The sequence below is a fragment of the Culex pipiens genome, chromosome 1 (genome assembly GCF_016801865.2).
Source record: "Culex pipiens pallens isolate TS chromosome 1, TS_CPP_V2, whole genome shotgun sequence".
NCBI lineage: Eukaryota > Metazoa > Arthropoda > Insecta > Diptera > Culicidae > Culex > Culex pipiens.
In genome coordinates, this window is record NC_068937.1 from 100,523,443 (window position 1) to 100,535,554 (window position 12,112).

At 37.2% G+C, this 12,112-nt stretch overlaps 1 protein-coding gene across 1 annotated transcript; it reads right to left on the reverse strand.

Moving 5' to 3' along the window:
* Positions 1 to 1,237: 1,237 nt before the first annotated feature.
* Positions 1,238 to 10,703, reverse strand: LOC120430354 (CLIP domain-containing serine protease HP8-like). The gene is made up of 3 exons (XM_039595454.2): positions 10,231 to 10,703; positions 9,975 to 10,041; positions 1,238 to 2,769 (listed from the first exon to the last, which is right to left on the reverse strand). Exons 1-3 carry the CDS (start codon positions 10,645 to 10,647, stop codon positions 1,772 to 1,774), a joined length of 1,482 nt encoding a protein of 493 aa, XP_039451388.1. The 5' UTR covers positions 10,648 to 10,703; the 3' UTR covers positions 1,238 to 1,771.
* Between the last annotated feature and the right edge of the window lie 1,409 nt (positions 10,704 to 12,112).

Sequence of the window (12,112 nt, forward strand, 5' to 3'; positions counted from 1 at the left end):
ACTTTTGAGGTTAGGAGCGGAAACCACGTTTTGGTACGCCGACGGAACGACAACGGAAACAATGGTAATGGTTGCTGGAGGGGACATCCAATACGTCCGGATCTTTGGATTAACACCGGAAATAGGAGATGAGGAGATTCGAAGGGAATTGGGAAAATATGGAAAGGTACACCCAAACGAAAAATATATCTCAAAATCTGCAACAGTGGATTTGCTGCAAAAAATGTTATATTTTATTACATTTTTTGCAGCAAGCCCATAGATCATTTTTGCCCGCGTGTAAACACGTCAGCGATCTGCAGTTCTCACCAACACATAGAATGCTGCCGCGTCCCCGAGCAACACTCTAGAGAGCACATTATGTTCGTGCTCTGTCCCTCACCATTCATCAAGCGTCCATGGCGCGGTGGTAGCGTGTCGGATCAGCAACCTAGAAGATGATGGCTCAATCCTCGTTCTGTTAAGATTTTTTTTCAGCAATACAATCAATCTGCCATCGGTTATGTCGATAATTGTCGGTAACGGGCAAAAATGTCATACCCCTATATCGCAAAAAATGCATGAGGACAGTTTTCATGCAGATTCTGATATACTTTCATGCCGCTATGTATCACAATCATGCGACCGCCGGTTGGGTGCAGTTGTGTCGAGAAAAGTTTGCAGTAGAAACAGGATTTCCTATATGGAATGGTGTGCGCGGAATATTCATGGAAGTTGCAAAAGATTTACCAGCACAGCTTAAGATTCAGGGAAAAGCAGCAAGAATTTATTTTGACGGTTTGAAGGATAAATGTTTTGGATGCGGTTCTGAAGGTCATATGAAAGTTAACTGTCCAACGCGTAGCAGTACTGGGGCATCTTTTTTGTCCAAGCAAAAAAGTAGCTCTTTTGCTCAAGTTGTCGCCAACGATGCATCTGTTCTGCATCCAGTCAAGATATTGGATGTTTCAACCGTAAGCAACCAGGCTGGAGAAGGCGAAAAAGGATCGGATGAGAAGAACAGGAACAGTGACAATGCAAATGAAACGATCATGAAGGAGAACAAAACGCTAGCGGAACAAAACGAGTCTGGAAAAAGAAATGAAGAAATGGAGAATGCTAAGAAACTGAAAAAGACTACTGATTATTACAGGCCGTGGCCTAAATACCGATGAAATGGATCATGTAAATGTATGATAATGACTAAATAAAAGCAACGATTTAAATAAAAAAAAAAAAAAAAAAAAAAAAAAAAAAAAAAAAAAAAAAAAAAAAAAAAAAAAAGCCCTATTTTGAAATTATGCATTAAAAAAAATACAAATATCGGAAACTTTCGATTTTTTATATGAAAAACATTAAAATATTTTTATCTTTTTTTAAAATGAACTTTTTGAAAATCGGCCTTCGTCATGCACACAGGACCGGTTTAACGAGTCTTCACCAAAATTTTGAGCCGATTTGGTCAATGCAGTGTTGAGATATCGTGGCACCCATTTTTTGAAAATGCTATCTACATATAGCTGTATCTCGGCAATGATACAACCAAATGTCTTCAAATTTATTTTGTTAATAGTTGAAAATGTTTATTTGAATGTCCTGAAAACCGATTTAAAAAAAGTTTAAGTTTGTGTTTAAACCAACCTCTGACATTTTTGCCGATTTACATGTATGTAACCCCTTAAGCAAAAACAGCAAAATGACATAATGACGTTTTGAAATAAAAGGCTTCAGAGAATTGTTTTGAATGTTTTTTAAATAATATTTTAACTTTCAAAAAGTTTTTTATAAATATCTAAATATTCATATGATCCAGTATCCACCTAATGTGATACGCCACCGATACGCCAACTCCCGGTGCCTTTTTCGTTCCGGTACATTGTCCACTTCCGGCCGAGATAATTCCAAACTGCACGTACCGGGGCCCAGCCGGTTCGATGGGTACAATTGTCTGGTACGGACCTCCAGAATCGCCCCGACAGTGGCCACTCCAGTTCTTGCCTCGGGCGCAGAACGTGGGTTCACCCGGGCAGTCACGTTTAACGCGATCCACGACCTGCATGTCGGCCTCTAGAAGCACGCTGGTGTTCCGGTCCGACCAACCCCACCCGGTCACGGTCATCTGGCGGGGCTGCAACATCAGCAGACTCTTGGTCAGAGGCAGACAGATTGGATAGATTTGCTGCGGGAAAAGATTGACATCCCGGTACAACTCCAACAGGGCGATATCGTAGTCCGATGTCTTGCGGAAGAGCTCGTGGATCATTCTTTTATGAATTGGATAGTCTATGGCTGGTTGGGCACAAACTCCGTCATCACAGTCGAGGGTAGAAGCAAGATCATATTCTCCCAATCTGACTTTTTTCAGATTCCCAATGACTGCATGCGCCGCCGTCAGAACGTACCGGGGATGGATCAACGTGCCAGCTCCTTTAAGGTGATACTGTCCCCATTTCCAGTAGAGCAGGTTCACCATCCACGGATACTGGCCGATCGCGGCTTTTGTACCCCGGAAAATGTTATCCTCCATGGCCACCGATCCACAGGTTTGCAAGCCCAATCTGGCCGCTTTCGGGTGTTCTATCCAGTTCGGTTGGCCGTTGCTCGTATGTGCCGGAGCATCCGCGCAACAGATTGAGCGTCCTTGCCCAGTCAGGGCATCTGATTTGCATAGGTTCTGGCGAATAAAAGATTCCTTGGTTCTGATGTTTCTGATCTGGTTCAAGAAGCCACACTGATCAACGGGAACGCAACGACCTAGTCGTCGGCGCGAGTCACGACATCTAGAATGGACTGGAAATTTGTGGTGATTAGTTATGGAGAAAGATAAGAATCTGATATTCTTGGAATTGATATTTGATTAAATTTAATATCGTCAAGCAGTGTTGCAAATGAGTGATAAAAAGCTATCATTTGATTATCTCTGCACCAAAAACATCAGAGAGTATAGCGACCGTCACTATAGCTTGTGAGATCTCTTCTTGTGTCTCGTGATTCCCAGCGATGGCATTCTCTCTCCATCAATCCTCCCCTTTTCCTCGACTATGCACTCTGATCGCAGAGTCTCTTAATCTCTCTGAAAACTGTAATGAAAGAAGGCGAGACGGCGATTAGGAGCCAACCACGCATGACGTCTCGTAAAACTGCGCTTGGAAAACTTGTTTTGTGACGGCTTTTGTAGTTTAACGTTGTTGCAGTGGGATGATCGTGAAATCGGAAATGAGAGAGAATAGGAGAATGTCAAACGCGAGTGTGTAAACACAATGACGTGTTCGGCTATGTTCGGCGCAGAGAATATCAATTCGGAGAGAAGAGCAGTTGTATTTGGGGCATGAAAATTCAAGATTGATAATCGAGCACTTCCATTCCAGCAGTTTTTGTTTTATTTCTACAATGTATTCTTTATGGGAGAACTGTCATTTCTACCACTCAAATCCGGTGCTTCATTGTATTTCATGAGAGCTGATAGATTGATATTTTAACAACACTGTCGTCACGTCAACTGAGGCGAATCGGGACTACAGTAGGGGAGAGTGGGGAGACTTGATCCCCGGGGACACTTGATCCCAAGCCTGTATCTCGTCAGCATGTGGGTAAAACAATTAGCTTTGTTCTAGAAAGTTGTGCGAAATTAACTAAAACTCATTGTAGAAAACAAAGAAAAAATTTAAAAAATGTTTAGATTGAGTTACACACATTTTTCTAAAACGAGCTGCAAAAAACTTCCAAGAGATCTTTTTTTCGTTGTTTTGATATGTTTAGAAAACACTCAAAAATGATTCAAAAAAATATTTTTTATACATGAATTGTTTGATAAACTTATCAACTCCAAAACCCTTACGCATTTGATGTTAAATTTATCGTCATACTATTTTTACAATCAATTGTTAAAATAAGTGCGTTTAGGGAGACTTGATCCCTGCATTTTTACAGTCACTAAAATCAGCCTCAAGAATAATTAATTGGGCTGGGTTTTCATACATAGTTTCCTTTAGTATAGTTGTACATAACTTACTGCAGTTTGAACCTTTTTTCAAAAGTTTTGTAAACAAAAATTTCCAGCTTTTGTAAACATGCTTAATTTTGGTCTAAAAAATAATATTTTAAGTTTTTAAATATTTTACATACTAAACTTATTATATTTTGAACACAAACGTACAGGTTTAATGTGAAATTGCTGTAACTTATAGAAAATTAATAGTTTGGATGAATAAGAAACATTTTGCTTAAGATTTCTTCAAAATGTTGAAAGGGGGATCAAGTTACCCCTAACATTTTTAAAATGCCGGTTTAAAATATTTTTTTAAAACGCTTGGCATGATTCGAAAAGTTCATCTGATGAAATACCCTTATCAGTCAAACATAGTTGAATGTTTAAGCTTTCAATTCATGCAAAAAGTTTATAGCTTTGTGAGAAATTGACAGAGTTATGTGCGATACAAAAAAAGGGGATCAAGTCTCCCCACTCTCCCCTATGAATAGGAACAGCAGTTTTTAAAGCATCTTAAAATTAAAAATTTAGAAACCAATGTACTAATTTTGTTGTTTAGTGTCTGTTCTAAAACGGTTTTTGCCATCCGCACACAGCAAAAAAATGTGTAATTTTGGAAGGTGTAATTTTAGAAGGTTGAATATTTCCTCTTTTATGATGTAATTTTACCTCAATTTAGACTGAAAAAGCGACATAACACCAGAATAGTGGTAAAATTACACATTTTCAGAGGTAAAATCACACATTTTTTCTGACATAAAAGATGTACCCCTTCCCAGATGTAATATTACCATGATTTTTTTTCTGTGCAGTCCCAATTCGCCTCAGATGATTGTACCGTAAAACGGGGTGACTTTGATACCCCGGCTACTTTGATAGGTTTGAGATTTTTCCACAAAATAAAGAGTACAAATTAAATTACGTAAGGAATGGTATGGAACCATACTAACCGTGGTAGAGAAGTGTTCAAAGTACTTCTAGAAGAAGTTTTCATATAATTTTGAAAAGTTTGATAAGTTAGTCGACTATAATTAAGAAAACATTGATGAATAGCAATATTTTAACATTCTCAAAGTGTCATGATTTTCTCAATGAACATGATTTCGAATCGGGAAACGGAAAGCATTTTTGGATTCTTTGGACAATTTTCCACAAGAAGAAGTTAGTAATAAATTAATATTATGTGTTTTTGAAACATGATTAAATAAAATATCCAAATTTGTAAGCATTCTCAGTAGGACAACTTTCATATTAAATGTGAAAACTTTTATGGGAAATTCTCTACCAACTCACACGAAATCGGGAAAAGTTGCCCCGACCCCTCTTCGATTTGCGTGAAACTTTGTCCTGAGGGGTAACTTTTGTCCCTGATCACGAATCCGAGGTCCGTTTTTTGATATCTCGTGACGGAGGGGCGGTACGACCCCTTCCATTTTTGAACATGCGAAAAAAGAGGTGTTTTTCAATAATTTGCAGCCTGAAACGGTGATGAGATAGAAATTTGGTGTCAAAGGGACTTTTATGTAAAATTAGACGCCCGATTTGATGGCGTACTGAGAATTCCGAAAAAACGTATTTTTCATCGAAAAAAACACTAAAAAAGTTTTAAAAATTCTCCCATTTTCCGTTACTCGACTGTAAAAAATTTTGGAACATGTCATTTTATGGGAAATTTAATGTTCTTTTCGAATCTACATTGTCCCAGAAGGGTCATTTTTTCATTTAGAACAAAATTTTTCATTTTAAAATTTTGTGTTTTTTCTAACTTTGCAGGGTTATTTTTTAGAGTGTAACAATGTTCTACAAAGTTGTAGAGCAGACAATTACAAAAATTTTGATATATAGACATAAGGGGTTTGCTTATAAACATCACAAGTTATCGCGATTTTACGAAAAAAAGTTTTGAAAAAGTTACTTGTTGCGTTTCTCTTTGTTTCGTCGTCCGTGTCTGTCGCGGGTGACCATGAACGGCCATGATCGATGACGACCAACTTTTTCAAAACTTTTTTTCGTAAAATCGCGATAACTCGTGATGTTTTTAAGCAAACCCCTTATGTCTATATATCAAAATTTTTGTAATTGTCTGCTCTACAACTTTGTAGAACATTGTTACACTCTAAAAAATAACCCTGCAAAGTTAGAAAAAACACGAAATTTTAAAATGAAAAATTTTGTTCTAAATGAAAAAATTACCCTTCTGGGACAATGTAGATTCGAAAAGAACATTAAATTTCCCATAAAATGACATGTTCCAAAATTTTTTACAGTCGAGTAACGGAAAATGGGAGAATTTTTAAAACTTTTTTAGTGTTTTTTTCGATGAAAAATACGTTTTTTCGGAATTCTGAGTACGCCATCAAATCGGGCGTCTAATTTTACATAAAAGTCCCTTTGACACCAAATTTCTATCTCATCACCGTTTCAGACTGCAAATTATTGAAAAACACCTCTTTTTTCGCATGTTCAAAAATGGAAGGGGTCGTACCGCCCCTCCGTCACGAGATATCAAAAAACGGACCTCGGATTCGTGATCAGGGACAAAAGTTACCCCTTAGGACAAAGTTTCACGCAAATCGAAGAGGGGTCGGGGCAACTGCTGTGTGAGTTGGCGGAGAATTACCCTTATATCAGTTTAAAATGCAATTTGAATCGATAATTTTACAAACAAAACTAGTTTTAACCCTCTACAACTCACCCCGCCCCTAGACGGACCTCGATTCTAAAAATTCACCAAAAATAAATTTTCAACCAATTTTTGATCTTTAAAAAGCTTTGGAAAGAAGAACTCGTAAAATTTTAGAAAATGTTTTGGTTGGAAGTTTGACTTGTATAATGTGACTTTGCCAATTTTTTTTTAAAATGAAATTTTTTTTGGGGTCAACTTTAGCTGTGTTTTTTACTAACATTTCCTATTTTAAGTATGTTAAATTTTGTAGTGTCCCAAACTTAGCATTATTTTACAATTTAAATGACAATGGATTTTACAAATTTTAATACTTTTTAGTATAACTTTTGTTAATTGAAGTTTCATGTTGACAAAATTGCTTGAAATTGTTCAAAGCAAGTCACCTGCGATGGAACAATATAAAAACATGATGTTTTACTAGAAAAGTATTGATTTTCGTAGAGTGTCTCATTGTTCCCCAGCTGTCTCATTGTTCCTGCCAAGTGCGTCTACAATGAGACAGTTCAATAACTCTGGCTGTAGACGTCAGATCGATCTCATTGGTCAATGTTGGAACAAAATTAAAAAAAAGAAAATGCAACAAAAAGCTTTTCAAAACATGCTAATGAAAAAAAAAATACAAAAATCGTCGAAGTTTAAAAACCAAAAGTGTCTCATTGATGACTACCCAAGTAACCGCGAGGCACTAAATAGCGGCATTAAATCAGCATTATATTGACGTTTAATACCAGCAAATAACGCTTCAAAACATTTAATCAGCACTTTTCCCTTGAGAAATATTTCAAGAGGCGCACAGTGATGCAGATTTAATGCCACATCGAAAGCTCGAATAAAAATAAACTGCTTTATCGATGTCAAGGCTGGGGGAAAAAAAAGGACAGCTAGCTGCTCCACACACTTTGTGGTGGGCCTCCTTTGTTTTTTTTTCTCCTGTTGCGTTTCATGTGTGAGTGTGACACTTTGATGTTATTCTTGCATTTTTCTCGTCGATCTCCAGGATGCGCGCCAGCCAACTGATGTATTCTGAAATGAGTGTTTGTTTTGAAAGTTTTAATCGATGTGGTTGATGCATCGAACATTAAGGAAGACTTTCTTTCTGCTGTTTCGAGTTTCTGGTTCATGAGAAAAACCCGTTGTCATTTTGTTGGACGAAAATCAGAGTATCGGCCCGAAACTTCAAACGCGAACAAAAGCAGCGAACCGAAGATTGGCAATGACGTTTTGGAATTTTGACAGTTAGGAACGCATGAATTACCCCATTATCGGTTTCCCGCATGGGTGATGTGGAAATTGTTGCACATGGCTGAAGTTGGGAATTTTGCAACTTATTTTGATTTATGCCAAATTTCAAAATTTAAACACGAATCCACAGCGAATCGATGTGAAAACTAAAGATACACTAAAGGCATGATGATTTGATGTGCAATCTTGATCAGAATCTCGATAAAAGATGTTTGAATTGAAAAATAATAATAAAACAAATTCTGGTCTAGAATTTAACGAAATTTTGTCTGTTTTGTAAGACTTAATGTTATTGCACAATGGTTATAGATTTTTTTACAAAAAAGTAAATTTTTCGGTTCGTCCACAAACAATCCCATGTTTGTAAACAAACGACGCCATATTGCCAATGTTGTTCGGTAGCTCATATCAGGCCATCGCCGGGGCCCTGACGAAAATTATTGACGAGTCACTCAGCAAATTGCGGCCATCCAGTCAAGTACAGTACAATCAATTACGGAAGGCTTGGGGTTATTAGGGACAAGTAATGGCTAACGGCTAACGTAAACTGTTTTGGTAAACTGGTGCTTGGCAAAATTTCACAAAGTGTATCTGACTTCCGGAAAGCAGCTTTTTGCTTGCGACAAAAGTCATTCAATTTACCAGAGAACTTCTGATAATGTCCTTTGTGCTATGGGCATATGTTTTGAAAAATTTGGCTTAATTACAGGCTGCAGTTTTCCACAAAAAAAAAACACTTCAGTCAGCGGGAATTGAACCCAGTTCACGCAAAAATAAAACTGTTGCACACTGGGGGAAATGCGCCTTAGCCCGCACGCTTATTGGAACGGTATATTGGGAGAAGGATTAAAATCAATAAGAGCGTGCCTGGCTGAAATGTTTCCAGTATCGATGGGTTACTTTGTTGATAAACATCAAATGCTTTGAAGCACATTTTCAAGGTCGTAAATGGTGATTTAATGCCAGTTGTAATTCTGCAAAGTCTTGGTACTTTGAGGCATTCGCAAAGCTTATTTACTACTTCAAAACATTCGAGTGCTGATTTAGTACTGAATAAATACTTCAATTTAGTGCTTGTGGTTACTTGGGTACCCTACCCTATTTTGTCGAAAAGCTTATAAACTTAGTCAACTAAAAATAAACATTAACTTTTTTTTCTAAAAACCTATATCAGCAACCTTATTGATGGTACATTGATCGTTCAAATAAAATTTGAACACATTGAATCTGATTTTTACAAGAAAAACTATGACTACCAAAGTCACCCCGAAATGGAACTTGTGTGGTCTACCCCGGTACACGTTTTAAAAATAATAGTCTTGAGAAAACCCTTACCAGTTGGAAAAAAAAATCCAAAATAAATTGCAATCCTATCAATGTCACCCCGGTTTACGGTACAAACATCGTTTTGTAGATGGATAGGGTAGAATTCGAATTGTTTTTTTTTTTTAACAGAAACAAGACGCATGTTTCACATTTGCTATCATTTGGATCAGTGTGTTCCTTAGGCAAAACAATGTATCCATCTCTTCTTGGCCAGATCTTGAAAAATTTGTATGTCAAAATTTAACATTAAATTCTTTGACTTCAGACGTCAGAAAACATCAACGACGTTAGAATTCACTGTATTTTTTTTCTGATTGTGTGCAAAAACGTTAATTTTCTTAAGGTGAAACTGGACGATGGACATCAAAAAAACTTCTATGCGACTTAAATCAATTTTGAAACTTGACAGATTGTTTGCTAACGGCTTATTTACCGTCGTCTGCCAATTTATTTATTTTTATTTACCTAAACATTTTTTTTCAGTTTGGATTTTTTTTTTGAAATTTTAAACAAAAGTATCTACGTGGTTTGAAGGTGGCCCCTAGAAAATATTTTTTATTTGGTAAACAAAAATATAGAAATAGCGCCAAATCCTGCCATTCCATCAACTCAATTGCAATGCTTACGTTGAGTAATTAGTATTCGATTTGGAGACTGTTTATCTTCGTCTCATAAATACTTCTTCAGCATTATGATAATGACTTCACACCATTCAAAAATCCCCCTTTTCTCGACTGACCGATAATTACTCACCATTTGCTACTGATCCGTCTGGAATGGACTTTTTGGAGTGTAACTCATGAGGACAGCAATAGTAATTCTGTAAATTAAAAATACTTAACTAAACTTAACCCTTTTCATTCACTTCGCTTAACTTAACTGATAAGCCGAAAGCGCGCCGTTATCTTTAGTGAGATTTTTATCCTGGCAATAAATGATTTTCTGAGAACTGATGTGCAGCTTTGTTGTGCAATCTTAATCACAGAGTTAAAATTAAAATGTGACGTACTTTCGCATCTTCCTCGAAGCAAGTTTGGCCATGACCGGACCACTTCCGGTGCATCTTTGCCACCGGACGACGGCAGTACTCCTCGGGAATGCACTGTCCCGTAACATTAGGATAGGCAGCGATGACGCAGTCCTTCAAGGCGGTCGAATGGCCCGGTTCGCAGAAGACACTTAGCTGACCTTCGTACTGCTTGCACTCGCGGCACGTGACCTCGACGGGTCGTTCCGACTGTCGATGGTGGTACCGGCTTTTCGAGTGCCGATTTAGGGCCTCGAAAATCTTGGGACAGAACTCGATGGGCACGCAGGTCGCCTTTGAGGTGTAGCACTTTCTCGGTTGTTTCTTGTGATATTGATACAATTGGCAGGTCGATAGTGGAAGGGCGATTCCGATAAAAAACAGCACTAAAGACTTCATAATGCTTAACAAGCACTAGCAGAAAAGCAGTGGGATTTTAAAACGACGTGCGACATTCAAAAGATAAAGCACGACTGAGACTTTATTGGCGCGCAACGGTTGTCGATTATGAAAATGTGGGTGATCGGCAAAGGCGACAATAACGCACGCGAGAGAGCGAAATGGTCGGGAATTCTCTTTGGAGTTTCCCGTATTCACAGTGCGTTTGGATTTGCATACTAGAAAACTAGTTTTAATCAGCCTGATGGCAAGATTGTCAAATTGTATGTATGGGCCGCGATACTCACATTGGTTGGACCGTGGACCCCGCTATTTGGTCGCTTTACCCCTCTGACGCTAAATATAGGGTAAAAGAGCCAGCAAATGTGCAATTGAAAAAAAGTTTTTTTTGTGAAAAATTATTTTAAATTTTGTTTTTGATGAATAATTTTGAATATGTTTTGTCAAAAAATAAATAACTAGAAAAAATAAAATATTATCCAGCCTTTTGAGGACGAAGTCAATCGTTCACATTTTTTAATGTTAACTTATTAACATATTTTAGTGTTAAATGTCAATATTCCAAGAAGATAATGTTCAGCTTGTGACGATAAACTACTTTTCCTTTACTTAGAAATCGAATCCAGCAGGGAAACGATAACCAACTATGTTGGTCCGCACCGGGTTCTGAATTCCCATTTAAGAGGCGGAAGCGTTACCGCATGGCTCGGTCTTAACAAAAAAAAAATAACTTGACAATAAATAACAATTTCAAATTGCAAACCTAAATATTAAATAAACTTATTTTCAAATTTACTCATAAATGGCCTTTATACCCTATTTTGTGCAACCAGTTTATGGAGTGTTCACCCTATATGGACTGTCAAAAACGAGGTTCACTTTTTGACAAGCTTTCCACCAATTCAATTGTCTTATTTTTTGGGACCTTTATCGAAAATTTTCTTTCCAGCTAAAAATATATTGGAGGGATAAATGGGAGTAGTTCTCCACGGTTTCGCAATTTTTTGCGATTTTAAAATTTTCATTTTTTTATTTGGATAAAACTTTGTCCTTATGTCAACAGAAGTCATTTTGCATCATTAGTTCCATACAAGTCTCCATACAATTTTGGGGGCTGGCCATACAAAATGGGTTTGTAAATATATGTAATTCTGTATCTTGAGAAGGGATTTTCAGATCGATTTGGTGTCTTCTGCAAAATTGAGATGACGACTTTACGGAAAAGTAGGCACTCGAAAAGAAAACAGATTTTTTTTATATAACTGTATATCACTAAAGGTTAATTCTCAAAACACGTATATAATAATTTTCGATTTTTTAATGTGTTTTAGAGGACAAAAAATCTTCGGAGCCATAGGGCGTGATGATGCAAATCTGGTTTAAGAGATATTTTTTGAAAATATCGAAAACCTGAACAAAAAAAAATATTAAAGACCTTATTTAAAGCAAAATCAAATTTGCAAAC

What these genes read in the sequence shown, in the direction of transcription:
- LOC120430354 (XM_039595454.2), bottom strand. Translation starts at nt 10,647, where the DNA reads ATGAAGTCTTTAGTGCTGTTTTTTATCGGAATCGCCCTTCCACTATCG. An exon ending in GCTTCGAGGAAGATGCGAAA is followed by an intron (nt 10,042 to 10,230) that starts GTACGTCACATT and finishes TTTAATTTACAG; the next exon opens with AATTACTATTGCTGTCCTCA. An exon ending in AGACGGATCAGTAGCAAATG is followed by an intron (nt 2,770 to 9,974) that starts GTGAGTAATTAT and finishes ACAAATTTCCAG; the next exon opens with TCCATTCTAGATGTCGTGAC.